The sequence below is a fragment of the Esox lucius genome, chromosome 6 (genome assembly GCF_011004845.1).
Source record: "Esox lucius isolate fEsoLuc1 chromosome 6, fEsoLuc1.pri, whole genome shotgun sequence".
NCBI lineage: Eukaryota > Metazoa > Chordata > Actinopteri > Esociformes > Esocidae > Esox > Esox lucius.
The window spans coordinates 31,170,171-31,191,444 of NC_047574.1; the positions used below are offsets into that span (position 1 = coordinate 31,170,171).

Here is a 21,274-nt window from a genome sequence, read left to right on the forward strand (position 1 = left end):
TATTTTTCCTAGGGGGCATTCTTGATTGGTAACAGTAGATTATAGGGTTAATCGTAAATCTGCCTATCTGTATGTTGTCCAGAAGCTTTAAGTCCCCCTCAAGGGTTGAGAAGGTTAACCAGATAGGGGAGGACAACATGTGACTTGTTTGACACCTAGGACATGTGATAGAACAAAGGGAATGTGTTTTATTGTCAAGACAGATGGGCAACAACTTACCACACCCCTTTTAATTGTAATAAATACGGATTGTTCATGTGTTAAGTCAGAAACTCCTTGGAGCGGTTGACGCGTCCCTCTTATTTGCAAATAACTAATAAACTATTAACTTGTGCCTAGAGAATTTTGTCTCTGTTTCTTACTCCTTTAAGAGTGTTGATCGATGGAATTGCCATCACAGATTCCAAAGTAGCTCATTTTGGGGCTTCTCCATGCTTCATTGAAATATATAACTGTATGTCATCAGCATAACAGTGAAAATTGACATTGTGATTCCGGATTACATCACCCAGAGGCAGCATATATAGTGAGAACAATAATGGGCCAAATACCGAGCCTCGAGGAACACCAAAACATACCTTTGATTTAAAGATCATCATCTTTAAAAATAGACTGCAAACGGACTTGTTCATGCTGGCTTTTCCTTCTGTGTAGCTCACCCTAAGCCTTGTTCTTACTACTTTGTTTTTGATTTTTGTTGATGTAGTGTCCTTGGGTTTCCTGAGAGGTGCTAAAAATCCCATGTATTATTATTATTTATTATTTTGTCACACCGGAAGTCCCACCCCTGCATACATCACACAGGAAGTCCCACCGACCAAACCGGAAATCAGCCATTTCATATTGAGGTTGAAATAATAATCGCATACCCGGTCGACAAGGGAGAGAGAAATTGAATTATGTATTGCAGCATTTGATAGTCTATTGTTCATTAGGTTACAGACTTGTTACTCAGTCCTACAAACTCAATCTCATCTCACTCAATCTCAAAGAAACTTCCTGCCATACCTACTTTTTAGAAAGTGTTCCTGAGTCCATGTAGTGATTTTCACCACAGAATCGTTGGCCTCTGACTCTTCTAATGATATTATGTACTGTACCGTAGATGAAGAGATTCCTAAACTCTTTGCAACTTTATATAGGGAAATGTTATTCTTAAATAGTTGCACTATTTGCCCACACAGTCTTTCACAGAGTGATGAACCCCTCCCCATTCTCACTGACAGTACCATCCTTTCTGGAATTATATTTTTTTATTGATATTCTGCATCCCAACTTTTTGAAAACAGGGTTGTATTTCTGTGGATAGTGTTATGGAAATTCTTGAACTAAGGTACATATGAGAAATGTCTGCTTTTCTATTACCTGGTATGTAACTCTGGTCTTTGATTGTGACACACGGCTGTATAATATCAGAGGATTATTAGGAACTCTGACCATCTATTTGTCTGCTTAATCCAATAAGGGTATCCATCTTTGGTCCTTAGGAATGTGGCCCTTGGGGGAAAGTAGTGGCAATTGGCCTCTTTAGGTAAACACAACAGTAAACACATAGGGCAGGAAGGATAAGGTGGGGGTCAGCCCACCCTTTGGGTAAAACCTATGTGACATAAAACAGATGTGCAGCGTATTACCACACCCCATTTCCCCCTATAAGTACTGATGATTGTCCTGTATTAATTTAGAGATTCTTCAGAGGATTATTTGTAAGATTTTGAAGCGTCTCTCTATTTGCAAATAAACTGTTAATTCTACCAAGAGAATCTTGTCTCTGTACTTATTCCTTCAAAAGTTCTGATTGATAGAATTACCATCTCAATAGCGTTAGAACTTTTTTCATAGTATATTGTATGAAAAGTTGCGATGGGCCTCTCAATGTAAGACAAGACAAGCACTCTCTTAATATTTACAAGGTGCTTTTGCAGAAACGTGTAACATATCACTTATTAAAGTCAAAACAATTAATTATAACACAAGAATAATGATGTGGTTTATGCTGGATATACTAAAGGTAGCTTCTGAACTTTACTATCCATTCAATTTAAATGGAATGAACTTGACTGCCTTGTGGCCATAAATGAATGTAAAGCATTACTAGAGTTTTCACTGCAAGAAAAATGTATGTGCATGGGATTGTTTTGTTGATTGTGTTGTTATTGTTATTTATTTAATTTTATTTGTTGGGGGACTATTGTACTGTATATATTATATAGTTTATCATTTATTGAACTTTTGCATTTCTGAATTATGGTTTTGATTCATGTACAGGTCATTAATGTTTCTTAATCATGTTTTTTATTTGTATTTTATTTATTATATTCACCTTTTTTGCCTGAAAATAAAAAATGTGTGGTATAAAAACAACAGATGCTGAATAACTACATATAAAAGTTTATTTAAATATATTTCCATAAATCAAAATGTTATTCAGAAGTTATACAATAGTTAATGACGCATTGAAATGTAGGGGACACAAAACAGGTAAATGGTTAAAGATAGAAAACACAGTGTTGATAGTTATGTGTTGATATGTTTTTCCTAGACCTTGGAAGTTTAATAACGCTAATCATACATCATTTTCACATTATTTACAGGGGGCATAGCTCAGTCTATGTACTTCATTCCAGCTCCAGCCAGCATTATTTCTTTCTCAATGGGATGAACCATGCCTTTGTGTATATCTTCAAAAACATATAATTGATATATACAGAGGCATAGGTTTATACATGTAAGTGTAAATTGTACAGAAAAGTATTTACAAATCATACACATACCTATCATGTAAACACCAAAAACTGCTATTACTGTTTGTCATTATGTTCCCTTTTAAGTGAGTTGTGAGAGACTTCTCTGAAGGGGTTGAAGTTGGAGTAGATATTGCAAATAATATTTGTAGCAAAGTATTTCCATCAAGTTCTGTATATTATTAGCATCCTGCTTTTCCTAGCTGATAAGTTATTTCAATGAATAATAATAGAAAGTCTTGAGCATAGATATATGTGCCAACTCAATATATAACTTAAGAATATCAGTAGAAATAGACTGGAGCAAGGACATTTGTGCCCAGGTTTCCTTTCAGCCTTAAATTTTATATAACTTAACTATGATAAAAGTATTTGACAAAAATGTTATATGGAGGGCTCATTTAAAGTCTCATTTAGAACCTCTAATATGTAAAAAAAAAATATATATATATATCTATATATATAAAAACAACAAAAACAGTGAGTTATATAATTCAAAATATCTCAGTAGAAATAGTATTCGATTCAGCTGTAAAACAAAAATAATTTTAAACAGATATTTCCATGATGGTGCATCGTCCAAGAGTCCTTTGATAAAAACCGCGGTGTGGTGGCGCCCAACGTGGGGGAAGAGGTGGGGGAGAGTCTTGTGCCCTGTGTGAGTATGTGTGTGGGGGACTATGGTGGGAGAAAAAGAGACAACCAGGCATGTGTGTAGGGCTTTCATATGGGAAAGGGAGGCAGCGGGGTGTGTGTGTAGGACTGTAGTGAGCGTGTGCATTTCGACGAGGTATGTGTGTGGGGCTGTGGTGAAACTCAGGGAGAGGTGGAGGCTTGTGTATGGGACTGCGGTAAGGGTGCGATTGTGATGTGTGTGAAGGGCTATGGTGACGATTAGATGTGTGTGTGGGACTGTGCTGAGAGTGAGCAAGTATATAAGTTGTTTCTGTAGAACTTTGGTGTTGGTGAGAAAAAGAACTAGGTGTGTGAGGCCGAGGTTTGCGTATGGGGCTTTGGTAATGTTGGGGATGAGGTGTGTGTGTGGAACTGTGGTAGAGGTGAGGTGTGTGAGGATGAGACATGTGAGTGGGGCTATGATGTAGATGAGGTGTGTGTGTTGGGCTATGGTGGGGATGTTGTGTGTGTACGGGGCCGTGCTGTTGGTGAGCTATATGTGTGGGGCTATGGTGGTAGGAATGTGTGTGTGGGGGACTATGCTGTAAATGAGGTGTGTGTATGGGGCTCTGTTGATTCAGAGGGTGCGAGCGGGGAAGATAGTGTGGGGATGTAGCTGGAGCTGGAGCATGACGTCAGCAGAAGTATTCATTCGGCTGTCCCTCTATCTTAGCTGTGGCCTCTGAATCCAGACTGGAACGGGCAGACAACAACCGGTTCGACTCCTCAGGGTTGAGTCTAGTCAGGTACTCACCCTCCAAACCTTTAGCCTTGGTCCCAGGGGATAATGTCTCGAAAGTAACGTATGAGTCTTGGATGTCTTTGGACTTCTTGCCCCACATCTTTTGGATGCGTCTCTTGAGTGCCCCACAGCATACGATGACAGTGAGCGGCACAGCAATGACACATGCCACAGTGATGACAATGACATTGATGAGCTTCTGGGTGCCTGCAGCACTAGCCGCCTCATCGGTCGAGAAAATGACACACTGCTCCTTCTTGGGGATTAGGCCCCTGACACACACGCAGGCAATATACTTAGTCTTGGGCACCAGGCCCTCAATAAAGACACGATTTTGTCCAGCCGCCACGTTAATCTTGCGCATATCCCTCTCACCAAAGACAGCGTAGAGCACACTGAAGGCTGTGGTGTTCTTGGCCTTGGGTGCCCGCCAGTTCAGGGTTATGGTGTTCTCTGTATCACCCAAGACCTTGACTGAGCGAACTATCCGGTCCGGATCATACTGGGCCTGGGCAAGGTTGCTTAGGTTGGTCTTCTCAAGCTCCAACATTGCTGGTGCAAGAGATGCCCTATCCATCTCACTCCCTAATCCTGTACTGTCAGGATTTGGGCTGTAATCTACCAAAACAAGTGGGGGAATTGGGGTAGCTGTTGGAACCATTAACTTAGCCATCAGTTTCTCTTGGTAGGCTGCCTTGCCCATCTCGTTGGGTTTCTTAACCTTGTTTTTTTTTACGGAAGTAGCAGCAGCAACTATGCTAGTTTGATTGTTGTTGTCGGGTTTTGGGGCAATGTCAGAGATGACAAGGGAGATGACTGCCTCTGCGTGGCCGGCATAGTTAGTGGCTTTGCAAACATACTTTCCTGTGTCACGGTAAGACACAGCTGGGACGCTGAGTATTGACCATGTGATGCCTTCCTTTGAGTTCTCTTGCTGGACTGTGGAGAGAAAGAGACATACACCCCTTAAGTCAGAGTAAACAATTTTTATTTGGGGAAAAAAACAATAATTCAGTAATACTAAGACTAATTTGCTTGACTTTTTCAAGACTGCATTCCATCCTTTAATATAAAGAAAAAGTATCTAGTACTGAATGGAGAAATTACATGTTTTGCTTTCACTGTCTTTGCTCCCCAAAGATCTACAGTGGGGAGAACAAGTACTTGATACACTGCTGATTTTGCAGGTTTTCCTACTTACAAAGCACGTAGAAGTCTGTCATTTTTATCAGAGGTACTCTTCAACTGTGAGTGACGGAATCTAAAACAAAAATCCCGAAAATCACACTGTATGATTTTTAAGTAATTCATTTGCATTATATTGTATGACATAAGTATTTGATACATCAGAAAAGCAGAACTTAATATTTGGTACAGAAATCTTTTTTTGCAATTACAGAGATCATACGTTTCCTGTAGTTCTTGATCAGGTTTGCACACACTGCAGCAGGGATTTGGGCCCACTCCTCCATATAGACCTTCTCCAGATCCTTCAGGTTTCGGGGCTGTCGCTGGGCAATACGGACTTTCAGCTCCCTCCAGATTTTCTATTGGGTTCAGCTTGGGAGACTGGCTAGGCCACTCCAGAACCTTGAGATGCTTCTTACGGAGCCACTCCTTAGTTGCCCTGGCTGTGTGTTTCGGGTCATTGTCATGCTGGAAGACCCAGCCACGACCCATCTTCAATGCTCTTACTGAGGGAAGGAGGTTGTTGGCCAAGATCTCACGATACATGGCCCCATCCATCCTCCCCTCAATACGGTGCAGTCATCTTGTCCCCTTTGCAGAAAAGCATCCCCAAAGAATGATGCTTCCACCTCCATGCTTCACGTTTGGGATGGTGTTCTTGGGGTTGTACTCATCCTTCTTCTTCCTCCAAACACGGCGGGTGGAGTTTAGACCAAAAAGCTAAATTTTTGTCTCATCAGACCACATGACCTTCTCCCATTCCTCCTCTGGATCACCCAGATGGTCAATGGCAAACTTCAGACGGGCCTGGATATGCGCTGGCTTGAGCAGGGGGACCTTGCATGCGCTGCAGGATTTTAATCCATGACGGCGTAGTGTGTTACTAATGGTTTTCTTTGAGACTGTGGTCCCAGCTCTCTTCAGGTCATTGACCAGGTCCTGCCTTGTAGTTCTGGGCTGATCCCTCACCTTCCTCATGATCATTGATGCCCCTCCAGGTGAGATCTTGCATGGAGCCCCAGACCGAGGGAGATTGACCGTCATCTTGAACTTCTTCCATTTTCTAATAATTGTGCCAACAGTTGTTGTCTTCTCACCAAGCTGCTTGCCAATTGTCCTGTAGCCCATCCCAGCCTTGTGCAGGTCTACAATTTTATCCCTGATGTCCTTACACAGCTCTCTGGTCTTGGCCATTGTTGGAGTCTGTTTAATTGTGTGTGTACAGGTGTCTTTTATACAGGTAACGAGTTCAAACAGGTGCAGTTAATACAGGTAATGAGTGGAGAACAGGAGGGCTTCTTAAAGAAAAATGTCTGTGAGAGCCGGAATTCTTACTGGTTAGTAGGTGATCAAATACTTATGTCATGCAATAAAATGCAAATTAATTATTTAAAAATCATACAATGAGATTTTCTGGATTTTTGTTTTAGATTCCGTCTCTCACAGTTGAAGTTTACCTATGATAAAATTACAGACCTCTACATGCTTTGTAAGTAGGAAAACCTGCAAAATCGGCAGTGTATCAAATACTTGTTCTCCCCACTGTATATCATCTATTTTAATAGATTTAATTTAATTTATTTTATCTATTTAATTGCCAACGTATTATTGCTTGATGGCGGACCAAAAGCCTCTTATCTAACCATCCTTGATGCGCACACACACACACTCACAAATACATGCACAGATAGAGAGAAACAGATTAAGAGAAACACACAAAAAACACAAACACACGCCCACATACATCGCTGACAAACCTGTTCCATTTAGGGTTTTCCCATCCACCCTTCTCCAGGCCAAATCTGGGCTGGGAACGCCAATGGTCCCACAACGCAGCAGCACATTGTTTCCCACAGCACTACGGACACGGGCCACCGCTGTGTGAACACGTGGTGCCTGGCACCGGCGCAGCTCGGCATCACTGAACAGAACGCCTGACAGACTTTCAGGGGAAGAGCAGCGGAGCCGTGTGTCGATGAAGGCTAGAGAGAGGGTTGGTGACTTCTGGAACTGGACCAGGTCATACAGGCGGCAGTCACACACCCAGGGGTTGTCATGGAGACCTGGATGGTTCAAGGTCAACTCATTTCACATGACAATATAATTTAACTGTGAATTCTGTGTAAAATATAATACAGATAAGGGTTGGTTGGTTCAGAGTAGAGGGGATAAATTACAGTATGAAGTAGGGAACTTGTTATAGGGATGGCACAGAATTTTCCTGGTCATGTCACGTATGATCAGGATCACTTTATTAACACAATGTTGATGACAGGAATGAGAGTGTTTGTCTAGTTGCACAGCTTCACTGTATGCCCACAGTGTATTGCTGTTAATTTCTGTGTAAGGATTACTTGCACGCTACACTTAACTACAATGACAGTGGTGATGATGACAATGGCCCAATAATAACGTATTTTTAATTTCTTTTTTTTAAAGAAATTAGAGGGAATTTTCAGACCAAGAAACCTTAGAATAGGATACTTTTTCATTTTTTATTGTATGGTTTAATATGGTGGAAAACTAGCTAATAATTATGCAGAAAGTTTTTGTGGTTGCATGTATATTAGAACTCAGTGTTATCACACACATCCTTAATTGGTTTCTGCCTTCAATTCCCTTGTAAATTAGATTGTATCACAATGGTACATGGGATGAATGGATTCATTTGGTTAGTTCAATAGAGGAAAACATTAAGGTACAAAATTTATCTCCCTTACCAAGTATCGTTTTGGAGCTATCTGGGCCCTGCACAGGTTTAACTGTTAGCCAAGTAGTAAGCACCTCAGCTGGTATAGTCAGAATGTTGTTGCTGGACAGATCTAGATATGTTAGGTTTTTTATATAAATTGTGGTGTCTGCAGGAACTGAGGTCAACTGGTTATTGTGCAAGTCGAGCAGCCTAAGGTTGGACATATCCTTAAGAGAGTCCCAGGGGAATGCTGTGAGTGCATTCCCATCCAGTCGTAGCTCCTCTAGATTTAGCAGCCCAAGGAAACTGTCTGGGTTGATAACAGACAACATGTTGAAGGACATCCAGAGGAACTCCAGATTAGGGAGGTAATTAAAGGCTTCGCTTGGGATTCGCTGGATAGCCGTTTTCTCAATACGCAGCTTGGACGTATCTACAGGAAAACTGGCAGGCACAAGGGAGATCTCGGGGTCGTTGCAAATGACGCTCCTGTGAAAATATTACAGAACGTAATATGTAATAAAACTTGTGTTATTTGTGCAGTCTTTATGTAAAATGTGTGACATTTTTGTAAATTATGCCAAATTTGTCTGTCATATGATTTCTCAATATAGGTTATAATTCTAAAAACCTAATTTATTAAAAAAAATACAAAATCTCAATTCATGTAGGCCTGTCACTAAAAACTGTCACTAAAAACTCAGATTGTCAGAGATTAAGAGTTGGCCAATGTGCCTTTGTGAGATAATCCTGCATTAAATAAAATTGATGATGCACTACCCTAAATTACTTTCTCCTCATGGTGATTTTGCAATACGCAGCCAACATCTGTATTCATATGAGAAACTGATCTTCAATCAAAAGGAATACATCTGCATGAGCTCACAAATAGGAAAGTACATATAGCCACAAATTGGTTGGTTTATCATGTCTTTTACTTACCTAGCCTTTGATCCATCACTCAGGTTGTGAAAAAAACAGCTGCACTGCGACGGGCACGCGCTCACTTGGGAGGGAAGCGCACCTGATACCAGGTAGAATCCCAGGATGAACACTACAAACATGTTGGCCCACTTTATGCGCTCACTGCACAGCTAGTCTGCATGCACCCAGTCAGCACCCACTGAAACCAAACAGCCCTGCGTTTCTAATTTACCGGAATAAAATCTGCATGGCTTTGTCCCTCTGCTTCGCTGTCCCATAGTGATCTGACTGCTATGAGTCCTGAGATAAAAAGGATAGACAAGGATTAGCAAAAGGACTGTCGTTCTTTTCATCTGGATGCGTATTGCATCCTGGACTCTGATAGGCTGCACAGAGATGTCACCATTTATTATCAGAGAAAATACTTCCGAAATGGTCATAATCCACTATGATGTTGTTTGGCTTTTCTTTCTCCCCCACAAAATCAGGTTATTCATTTGAGCCCTGGCGTGACTGGTAATCTCTTAGTGGGCTACATTAGTTTTACCACAAGGGGGCCCCTATTCAGCACTTTCAGATGTTGGATCCTAATGGATTGCTGTTGTCATCTGTATGCATCATAGATTCAATCCATAAATGTTTTAATTATGTGCATTCAGGAAATGTCCGTTGGTATGTTTACTCCTACTCAATTACCCAGGCAGTATTTTAGAGCCAGTATTTAAGTAACCACAACAGATTAAAAGCTCAAAAACATGCAATGTTTATAAGTGAGTTAAAGTACAACTGCAAGAAAATAATGGAAGAGAATCAGAAAATACTTTGAGTATTTGTTTGTCTACAAGGAGATTTGTCTATAATCTTTATAGGTACTAAAACCAAAGCAGACAAAAGAATAAACACACACACACGCACACACACACACACGGAGAACTAGAAGCAATACAGTTATATAACAGAGACAGAACCTTCAGGTTTAAATTCAGTGTTTACTCATTACCCTGCTTTTGACATGGGCATATTTAACACATGATAGGTATCTTGATACATACCTAGGTGGAAAGTCTGTGAAAAAGGCGTGGACATACATCCTTAAATGTTATTAATAGTATATTACATCCTACTATTATGACATTCATGTTGTTTTTATGAAAATCAGAAACACGATTTATTATCATGAAATCATCAATAAATAAAATACGGTGTAATGACTGAGTGTTTCTATTCATGAACCTTTTCTAAATCAAATGCTGCTTTTACATATCATTTATTTAAAGGAGTACTCCTGTCACATGATCATACATCTGTTATAGTTTTTTAGCTAAACAGTACCACCTCGCAAACCAATCACTGCTTTAGAAGACAAAATAAGAGTGACAACTACTAGCCTATTAAAACAGAGAACTGCATCCCCATAATTGGATGCACACCTAATTTTGACTGGAATTTTGATTGGTGGTGATCTGTCTGAGATCTAAAAGGTGAAGTCCCTTTTAGACAAGGTGAGATCACCTTTTAGAACAGTGTGTGATTGAAGGAGATTGGTATTTGCAATTGATGTGACAGGACAACACCTTTAATTATTTAATAATGAGTTGTTTGGGCCTGCATAAACCTTACTAGAAGAGCAGTCACTTTTTATGTATTTGAAATACTTATTTCAATTAATTTTGAGAATGTTGTAATTTGTACTTTGCAGGCATGAATTACAACCAATTGTATTTGGTTGTAATTCATGCTTTTTAGAAGATACTTTTGAAACCTGTAATTTGTATCTAGTGTACCTTTTATGTATATAACAAAATACATTTTAAATATAGTAGATTTAGAAGATTACTAAACAGTAGACTACTATAGTAGACTACTATATACATTTTAATATAGTAGTTTTGAATGATACAGGATACAATAGGCATGTTAAATCCCATGGCATGTGGTGTTGCTGGTGCTGGTGCAACATTTATTTACACCATATGGGGTTGATAGGGTGGATGTTAAAAAGTGTTCCTTTACCTCCTATAAAACAACTGCAAGGAATCAAATTATTCCGAAAACAAGGCCTATAACTTAACATGCTTTGCTTTATTTTTATGTAAACATTACATTTTTCTAACTTTGCAGACACTTATCCATAGTGACTAACAGTGAGAGCCTTCCTCCAAGGTAGGTTAAACACACATTTAATACATTTGCAAGTAAAAGTCATAGTTAGTATGTGAATGTTGTTGTAGTGAAGGCATTTACTTGCAAAGTAATTCATATACATTATAATTCAAGATTAACTCAATAGTTTTGATGAAATACAGTATGTGGAAAAGTATTTGGTATTGTATTTTAATGCAATTACCATTACAGCATTTTGTATTGTAATAAGAGAGTGTTTTGGCCATATCTTGCACAAACCTTTTTGGACATAATCCCACAGCCTTTTGAAAATAACATGGGATATACAGTAGAAAGCAATTGTTATGCAAGGGCCAAATACTACATGCAGTGATTATTGGCACATTTTCAACAAACTTTCAACAATAGGTCATTGAAGGAAGGAGAGTGTGAGCACCATTTGCCTACATCAAGAGTCTCACAAAACGCATGTCTCTTTCTGTGACTTGATCTGTGGCTTAGGGCAATAGTCTGAAAGAATGCGTTATGTTTTCCTGCGCAGCATTACTGAGGTTTATAAATGTGCTTATGTAAGAAACCTTATTTACGGCAAAGACAAACAGAGCAGTGAAATACGTTTTTTATGGCGTATGTTAATAGCATTGTCACAACCCAGTTCTTAGATGGTAACATGCAAGGGAGTCCACACATTAGTGTTTAAGGAGTAACAATTTTTTTTTTTAAATAATGAACTAAGTATAAGATTACAAATATTAACATACCTGTGAAGTGTAAAGGTGGAAATGGAGATGCATGAATGAATGTAAAATGTGTTAAAATGTGCACCTAATCCAAAAAGCATGATCAACCAGATCACAAAACAAAATGGTGCTTGTGGAGAGAAAGCGAGAGATTATGCACCAGGAACTTTTAACCCCTAGTTAGCTTCAAACCCAGTAGCAACTTGTCACCGTAAAGATCCACTCAGCTCCACCTGTCCCCAATCTGCAAAGAAAACCACAAACACAGAGGAGAAGACAGTAACAATTAAAATGTTACTGAATCTAGAAATTTGAGTTTGGCTTTTTATTGCATTTTATAAAGGTCCAGACTCAGAGTTTTGTAATGGTACATTATACAGTACAATTTGATAAAGTTATAGGAAAGATATGCTGCTTTAAAAGTTGATAATCTGCTCTATTCAGTTCTGAGAAAAAAGCCTTGAAAGATTCACACTTGCCAGACAGTTGTTCTATGTTTACACCTATTCAGCCTAGTTCACACCCTCTTAGGGCTTAACCCCACCCAGCAATTGAAGTATTCAAATGAGGGCACTCTGACCTGCTAAACTGGTCTGGTTAGTCTGTAATAAACACATACTATGTATCAAACCAAATAAAATAAATACATACTATATCAAAAAATATATATAATTTGACTTGATACATCAGGTATAACAGGATTCATAATAATAACAGCAATGTAAGTGCAGATAGTTTGAGTGCAGGTGAACAGCCACTGAGCCGTTTAGCAGTCTCACTGTACTGATGGACTTATTTTGTGTGCACATAATAGCTGGTCATAGTCACACACACACCTGAATGAATGACAGGTCAACCAGGTAGTTAACTACCAAAATAAGTGACTTGCACACTTTTGTAAAGACAATGGAAACATAGCAATAACTCTGCATAATCACCCCTCCCCTGAAACACACCTACCTATCTGCATTGATGGTTCAGTTAGAAAACCCACATACAAGAAATGTTACAGTATTATTTACTAAGGTATAGCTAATCATCAGGCAAAGCTAGCTACCCAACAGAAAAGCTAGACACCAGGAAATGTTAGCTAGCTGGGAAGTTAACGTCATTACCTAGCCAGCTAACGTTAACAGTAACATTAATAGCTATAGCTAGATAACTAGAAATGCAAAGGACGTCTGAAAAGGAATTATGTAGCAAGTTAGCAAACATTAGACTTACTTGTATACATGTAGGAATGTTTTGTGGCAAATGGAATAATCCTCTGATTACATACGACGTCCATTGTCGTTAACGTTTGGTCTGTTGGCTTCCATTGTCTCTGTCATGGTTGCCCTTTGTTTGTAAAAGTAATCCGTCGTTTCATACAAGCCAGCTTTTTCTTTTTGGCCCTCTCCGCATTTGCAATGAAATTTCCTTCTCATATGCTGCAGGACTGCCAACTAGACCCGATTCCAACAAAACTACTTAAGGAGCTATTTTCAATGCTAGATCAGCCAATGTTGAACATAATAAATTGCTCCCTATCTTCCGGGTGTGTACCAAACTCACAAAAAATAGCAGAAATTAAGACTCTTCTGAAAAAATCTAATCTGGACCTATTATAGGCCAATATCGAAACACCATTTCCTCTGAAAAATGTGTTTCCCACCAATTGAAAACCTTCCTGAAAACAATCTATGAAATGCTCCAGTCCGGTTTCAGACCCTATCATAGCACTGAGACTGCACACATGAAGGTAACAAATGACCTTCTAATGGCCTCAGACAAAGGTTCTGCATCCGTCCTGTTGCTTCTTGATCTTAGTGCTGCCTTTGACACTATTGATCACTCCCTTTTCTTGGAGAGGCTGGAAACCCATATTGGGCTATGTGGACATGTTCTAGCCTGGTTTACATCTTATTTTTCAGTTTGAATGTGTGGATGGCATATCCTCTGACAAATCAAAGGTATGTTTTGGTGTTCCCTCAAGGCTCAGTTTTGGGCCCGATATTGTTCTCACTATATATGCTGCCTCTGGCTGATGTCTTCCGGAATCACAATGTACATTTTCACTGTTATGCTGATGACACAGTTTTATATTTTGATGAAGCATATAAAATATATCTCAAGAGTGCTTATTTTCATCCTCTGAACATTGCAAAAATCTATGCTTTTGTTACTTCTAGAATAGATTACTGCAATGCTCTTCTTTATAGTTACCCTGATAAATCAATAAATAAACTTCAATTAGTGCTGAACAGTGCTTGATAGAGTTCTGTGCTATTCATGGATTATCTATAACGAACACCATGTTCGAACATAAGGATGCTCATAAGTGTACGTGGTACCAGAGCACCCTAGGCCGAAGGTCGATAATTGATTTTGTGTCGTGTCATCGGACCTGAGACTGCATGTTTTGGACACTCGGGTAAAGAGAGGGGCGGAGCTGTCAACCGATCACCATCTGGTTGTTGGGTCAGGGGATGGGGGAAGACTCTGGACAGACCGGGAAAACTCAAACGGGTAGTGCGGGTGAACTGGGAATGTCTGGAGGAGGCCCCCGTCCGAAAGATATTCAACTCACACCTCCGGCAGAGCTTTTCTTGCATCCCTGTGGAGGTTGGGGGCATTAAACCTGAGTGGTCAATGTTCAAAGCCTTCATTGCCGAAGCTGCGGCGGGGAGCTGTGGTCTAAAGGTCTTAGGTGCATCAAGGGGCGGTAAACCTCTAATACCCTGGTGGACACCAGTGGTCAGGGAAGCCGTCCGAGTGAAGAAGGAGGCCTTCCGGGATATGTTATCCCGGAGGACTCCGGTGACGATTGCAGTGTACCGACAGACCCGAAGGGCTGCGACCTCTGCTGTGAGAGGCAAAACATCGGGTATGGGAGGATGTTTGGGGAAGCCATGGAGAAGGACTTTTGGTCGGCACCAAGGTGTTTCTGGAAAACCATCCGCCACCTCAGGAGGGGAAAACGATATAAAATAAAAAATTGAAAACATACAACTAGCATTCAAAAAGTAGTTTAACTGGTTAATAAAGAATTTTGCTAAAAAAGGTTATAGATTAGAATTTTTTTTTTTCAGGAAGGGCTGCACCATGTCAGTATAAGGGCTTTAGGGAAAGTGCCAGTGAACAGGGTGTGAATAACATTTTAATGCACTTCATTAGATATGCAGTTAAAAACTTTATTGAAGAATGTATTGGGAATAAACTCAAGAAGACAGCTATAAGACTTAAGTTGAGATACTACCTGAGCAAGTCTGTCAACCAGGGAAAATAGTCCAAAGTGGCTTTGCATAGTAGGCTAGGGGTGCATAATATCAGGACTCTCAATAGGATATGATTGACTAAAACCTAACCTAAAGTTTGTTATATTGTCCCTGAAATAAGCTGCATCTCATCAAACTTAGATGCGAGGAACAATTATAAAGGGTTAAACAAAGTAGATTCTTCAAAGTAACCACCCTTTCCCTTGTTGAAAGCTTTGAACACTGTCGACATTCTCTCAACCAACTTCATAAGCTAATCACCTGGAATGCTCTTCCAACAGTCTTGAAGGGGTTCCCACATGCTGAATACGTGTAGGTATGTCCAAACTTTGGACTGGTACTATATATTCAGTTGCTCAAAATATCATAATGGACCTGCCTTTCTACAATTTCTCTTTAATTTATGTTTCCTTAGTCATCCACAGGGATCTCAGTTTTGATGGGGCCTTTTTAAAGTACCAAGGACTAACTAATAACCCATTTGTAGCTATAAACTATTTATAACTGATACTTCACCATTAGTTAATTATTTTGTGTACCCCTAAGTGGTGAATTATCCCACAATAACAATGACTAACTAATGACCCACAGGGTGGCAATAAAATATTTATAAATGGTTTCGCACCATTAGTTAATATAAATAAATGATTTGAAAGTATCATTATATAGCCTACCTTATTAATAATGGTTAACCCAGTGTAATCATATTAACAAATTAAATTATCTTATGAATAGTTTATATTACAGAGCTTATTGTTCATGAAAACTAGCTACATGAATGCATGTACTGTATCAACATCAACAAATGGCAGTAAAATATGTGTTTTCCTACAAAAACAACATGATTTTATGTTCTGTGTTAACATGAACAAATTACAGTACACACTGTAAGTTAATGCATTTATAAATTATTGATAAAACAGGGTTATCATTATAAATGATTTATGTCTTTGCTCATCTGTTCATGTTTCCTCTTCACTTGTACAATGCAAGGTTCCTTCTCTATCCACACTTTGCTCGGTAGTGAAATAGCAACATATGGTCTATGGAAAGATTGTGAGTTTGTCTTTTCTTTTAAAATAACTTGATCAAATGAATTAGGCCTATTGTTTTATTATATATCATCATTTATATAATTCTGACAAGTGTACAGTGGATATAAAAAGTCTACACACCCCTGTTAAAATTCCAGGTTCTTGTGATGTAAAACAATAAGACTAAGAAAAATCATGTCAGAACTTGTTCATTTTTATTTGGAAATTTCTTTTGTATTGTAACGATTGGGATTTACTTTCCGTGATTCAGATGGAATGCTTTTATTATTTATCTGTTTGTTTAGTCTTTTTGGCTGGGTAGATCTATTTTATAAAATGTGTGTAGCCTTAGTGGGTTGTACATGGTCACTCTAGCTGTCACATTATTCATGCCCATGACTGTAAGTTGTGGTTATATTTTTGCATGTGTACCATAGCTTGGTTGATGTGCCCTGTGGGTGTTGCAGCTGTCACATCCTTCTGAGCTGGTTAGCTTCTCTGTCTGCCCAAAGCACAAGCCAGAATATGTAAGCAAAGTTAAACCATCTGTTTTTCTACTCATTACTGAGCGCTCCTCTCTGGATGCACAACATTCATTTTCCCACTCCACCAAAAATAATTCCATACTAGCTCCATCAATCAATTAATCAATCAAATAGCACTTTCATTGTAATATCCAATAATTGTATGTGACTTGTTCAGGAAAGCTACATAGATACAACTCTATATTAAAACATAAACTTATCTATGAACCAAAATAAAAGCTGATAACTGATACTTTAACACTTTCAGAGACAAAGCAAATAATAAAGACGCCTCGCACACTAAGCGGTGGTTCAAATGGTTATTCAAAGAGATTAGTTCTACAGCCTATAAAGTGTTCCCTATGCTGGGACAAAATGAAAAACCAACTAAAACATGTACTTTTTATGAGTGGTGGTCAACATCCTTTCAGGGACACCTGTGGACTTGCACCAGCAAAACAGAGCACAACACCGAAAGTGTCCTATAATAACACTTCGGGTAGAGACACAAAGGCTAGTTTGTAAATACGTGGGTGAGCCGGGGGTATGTTCATTAAGACATTCTTGTGCGGATTGGGGCAAAAGAGGGGGAGCTTTACATAATTATATGCATTCTATTTCAGATGAAATTCCCCTTTAAAATCTGGTTTTGTTTGGTTTGAGTCATATCATATAGCGAGCGGACACTGGTTGGGTAGGTCTGTAATTGCTCCTCTAATTTGTGTAAAGAGAATCACATTAAATATGGTGACTTCCTACCCTTTACCGGATGGCTTCTCGGACTTCGATGTGTTCTCTTTGGGATCTTGCCTGCTCGTGGAGGGTGAGATGTGTTATATGATGGAATTCATGGAGAAATACTTTCCAACCGTAGGCTATAGCACTTAGACTTGATGTTCCGTGGTCATGGGGTGGTGGTGTGTTAACGCTCTAATGGCGAGAAGCGGTTTCAGCATTAGGTAATATGCAATATGAATGAAAACAGTCTGATAAATGCCAGAATTTCAAATTAGTAGTACGGAACTAACATTATTATTATTCGTGGCATTAAAACGTGTCTGCTATTATGTTCTGGGGCTATGCGCACAGCCACTGCTTAGCGTATTATGTGCTATGTCACCACACAGGTCTGCTGGGATTTTTTCTGAATGCTGTGACAGTCGCTGCTTTCCTCAAAATAAGAGAACTTCGAACGCCCAGCAATTTTCTTGTATTTAGTTTGGCATTGGCTGATATGGGAATATCTGCGAACGCAACCATTGCTGCCTTCTCCAGTTTTCTGAGGTGAGTGACGCTGCATAGCCTAAACTATCCCATTTTATCCACATATTTACGTTCTGCTTACACTAACATTACAACTTTTGGCGAAATACCATGAATGAACAAATGTGGCATAGTCTTTGAACGCAAATACTGCGCAACGCGTCTCTATCGAGACAGCAGTATCCATTTCAAACGAATTATCTCACCTTAGCGCTGTTTAGAACTAAACCTGCCGAGGCAAATATAAACGGGTGTTAGGGCTTAAATAATCTAATTCCCAGACCAACAACCAAATGCGCCCAAAAATGAGATTATAGTTTACAGTGAATATCTAAACACTAATATGCTTTAATAATTCAAAATGGTTAAATAAACCAATTACACTTAATATATTGAATACATTTTGGATATTTGTATATGTTGGAGTCAATATTCAAAATGATACAGTTGCTGTGAAACTGTATGGAGTCCATATTGGCCGTTTATCAATACGCGTTTTTGTCCATACTTGTGTTCTTGTGAACTCTTTTGACATCATCTTTCATGGCCCAAGTACGGTCCTAATCCAACGAATGCAAGTTACCAAGAACGCCTAAAATGCCCGGATGTGTATTTTATCCGCCTCTTTTATCGAGGATGCATGGGTTGGTGACTTGTTCAGCGAGAATGCATCTGATATCCAAAAAGTCATTTCAAGATCTCAGGGGAGCATGAAAAAGTCCACAACTGTAATAAGTTGTAACTTTTCTTATTTCAGGTAAACGGTACCTGTAAATCAGCATCTGAATAAAAAAAAAGAGAGAAATGGGCATTGCAGTCGCGGAATATTTGCTTATTTTATTTAAGAAATGACTAATTTATAATTTTGCTCCGACTTTTCGATCAGCTAGCTAACGTTATTCAGTACAGTGGAGAGGCTAGTTAACATTAGCTAAGTTAAGAAATTACAGTACTGGTAGAGAAGGACAGCTTTTTTTGAATTGGAGTTGATATTCACTTTAAAAAAAAAATATATACAATATATCATATGATTATGGCTATAGTCTCCATACGACCTTCTGCCGGTAATCTTCAAATTAATATTTCATTTGGGGACTACTGAGGAGATGGAGGGGTATTGCGCAATAGCCAAGTACACATGCTTCTCAATCCAGATAGATGCGTTCTCTGTCTTCGCGATCTCGCAAGACAGTTCTCGCAAGGACGCTTGGCAAGAAAGTTCTTCTCAAGTACATTCTTAGTGTACTTGGAATTGATAAACAGTCATTGTTTTACATTTTGAGAAATTAAGCCACACCTCCAATATCATCTACATGTATTAATTAATTTATTTCCACTTTCATGGTTACAAGTTCATTCCTGGGCAAATTTTATAATTAAACTCTTCAACCACAACTACAGAATTTTTTTTTTATTAGTTCATCAGATATTCACTTCAAAGTGAACAAACCATAATTGTGATGTGTTACATAATCTTAGATTCATGCAGCTTGCAAAAATATGGTTTCTTGTCAAGAACGACATCTGTTTAATCTCTATAGACTCTAGCATGTGCAGATTTTAATGTGATCCTCACTAAAGGCAGGTTTTGCACTAATGGTTGAAATCTCAGTCAGAAGTTCTGTGATGCCATCTACACTCACAAGGTCATGTTTATAGTGCAGTATAAATTATACACTGTTATTAGGTAAACAATGTAGAATATTGAGGTATATTCTGGTTTAATATATTTCAAGTTTTTTTGTGAAGCCATGGAAAAACAACTCTGTGAGGGCAGATTAATTGATGGAAGAATGGATCCAATTAATTCATTTGTATACTGAATAATATAATAACAATGTTTAAAAAAGATTGCATTACAATACAATTTATTTAATCCAATGCGAACTGGAAACAGCCACAGCACAGTAATAGAGTACTTTTGCAAGTAACATACACTACCGGTCAAAAGTTTTAAAACACCTACATTTTGCACTTCTGGTTAGACTTCATTTCGTTGTACTGTACTTGTACAAAATGTAAAATTCAAACCCTTTTTAACCAGCGAGAAAAAAATAGAAAATCTGTATTGGCTGAGATAATCAAGGGGCTGGACATGCTGACATACTGAGTTCTGGTTGGTCTATCAAGTCAATTATAACGGGACTTGGTCAGTATCATTGCGATCCCAGGAATTTCAAACATGGACAAGTGCGAACGCATTGCTAGAGCTCTCAATCACTTCCCTAAATGTAGCTGCCGTTGTTTCCGTCTGCCGTGTAACATTCCTACATGTATACGGGTAAGTCTAATGTTTGCTAACTAGTTACAGAATTCCTATTCAGAAAGTTGTCAAAATCATTTGCATTGCTAGTTATCTAGCTATAGCTACTGACGTTACTGTTAACGTTAGCTGGCTAGGTAATGATGTTAACTTACCAGCTAGCTAACATTTCCTTGTGTCTAGTTTGGTCATTGGGTAGCTAGCTTTGCCTGATGATTAGCTATACTTTAGTAAATGATTCTGTAACATTTCTTGTATGTTGGCTTTCTAGCTGAACCGTCAATGTAGATAGCTCGTGTGTTTCAGGGGAGAGTTGATTATGCCGTGCTATTGTTATGTTTCCATTGTCTTCACAAAAGTGTGCAAGTCACTTATTTCGGTAATTTGATACCGGATTGACCAGTCATTCATCCAGGTGTGTGTGTGACTATGACCAGCTATTATGAGTAGACAAAAAAAGAGATGTGGACAACCCAAGTCCATCAGTACAGTAAGACTGCTAAACGGCTCAGTGGCTGTCCACCTGCACTCAAACTATCTGCCCTTACATTGCTGCTACTATTGATTATGAATCCTGCTGCTAAGCCCCTTTACCTTTCACTGTACTGTTTCTACCAGATGTATCAATTGCATTTAATTTAATTTGGTTTGATAAAGTATGTGTTTATTAGAGACTAACCAGACCAGTTTAGCACAAGGTCAGAGTGTCCTCATTTGAATACTTAAATAGCTGGGTGATGCTGGGCCTAAGAGGGTGTGGACTACGCTGAATGGACGTAAACAAAGACCAGCTCTCTGGCAAGTGTGACTCTTTCAGGGCTTTTTTTCCAGAACTAAGTAGAGCAGATTATCAACTTTTAAAGCAGCATATCTTTCCCATAACTTTATCAAACAGTATTGTATTCTATACAATTACAAAGCTGAAAATGGACCTTTATAAAATAAAAAAAATTCCTTGTCCTCTAATTTTGCAATAGGACTCTATTCCTGAATTCTGTCAAAATATCCTTTTTATTTGCTGGGTATTCTTAGTAAAAGACACACATATTATAATGAATGGTGCATCCTTATCAGTGTGAGGAAGTTGAAATACCAAGTTTATTT

General features: G+C 38.8%; 2 protein-coding genes across 3 annotated transcripts in view; one reads left to right on the forward strand and one right to left on the reverse strand.

Moving 5' to 3' along the window:
• Positions 1-2,375: 2,375 nt before the first annotated feature.
• LOC105030230 (leucine-rich repeat, immunoglobulin-like domain and transmembrane domain-containing protein 1) lies at positions 2,376-13,305 on the reverse strand. 2 transcript variants are annotated; one of them, XM_034292577.1, is made up of 6 exons: positions 13,054-13,305; positions 11,851-12,073; positions 8,984-9,265; positions 8,070-8,530; positions 7,107-7,412; positions 2,376-5,100 (listed from the first exon to the last, which is right to left on the reverse strand). In XM_034292577.1, exons 3-6 carry the CDS (start codon positions 9,103-9,105, stop codon positions 4,055-4,057), a joined length of 1,935 nt encoding a protein of 644 aa, XP_034148468.1. In that variant the 5' UTR covers positions 9,106-9,265; positions 11,851-12,073; positions 13,054-13,305; the 3' UTR covers positions 2,376-4,054. The 2 variants fall into 2 exon arrangements, with proteins under 2 accessions (XP_034148468.1, XP_010902252.2); XM_010903950.3 differs by lacking the exons at positions 11,851-12,073; positions 13,054-13,305 and having other exon boundaries at positions 8,984-9,366.
• A 3,922-nt stretch (positions 13,306-17,227) lies between these two features.
• Positions 17,228-21,274, forward strand: part of rgra (retinal G protein coupled receptor a) — a 49,944-nt gene continuing 45,897 nt past the window's right edge. Inside the window, exons 1-2 of the mRNA XM_010903949.5 lie at positions 17,228-17,467; positions 17,772-17,928. Coding sequence (XP_010902251.1) covers positions 17,389-17,467; positions 17,772-17,928 — 236 coding nt within the window. The 5' untranslated portion in view covers positions 17,228-17,388. The remainder of the gene's footprint in view (positions 17,468-17,771; positions 17,929-21,274) is intronic.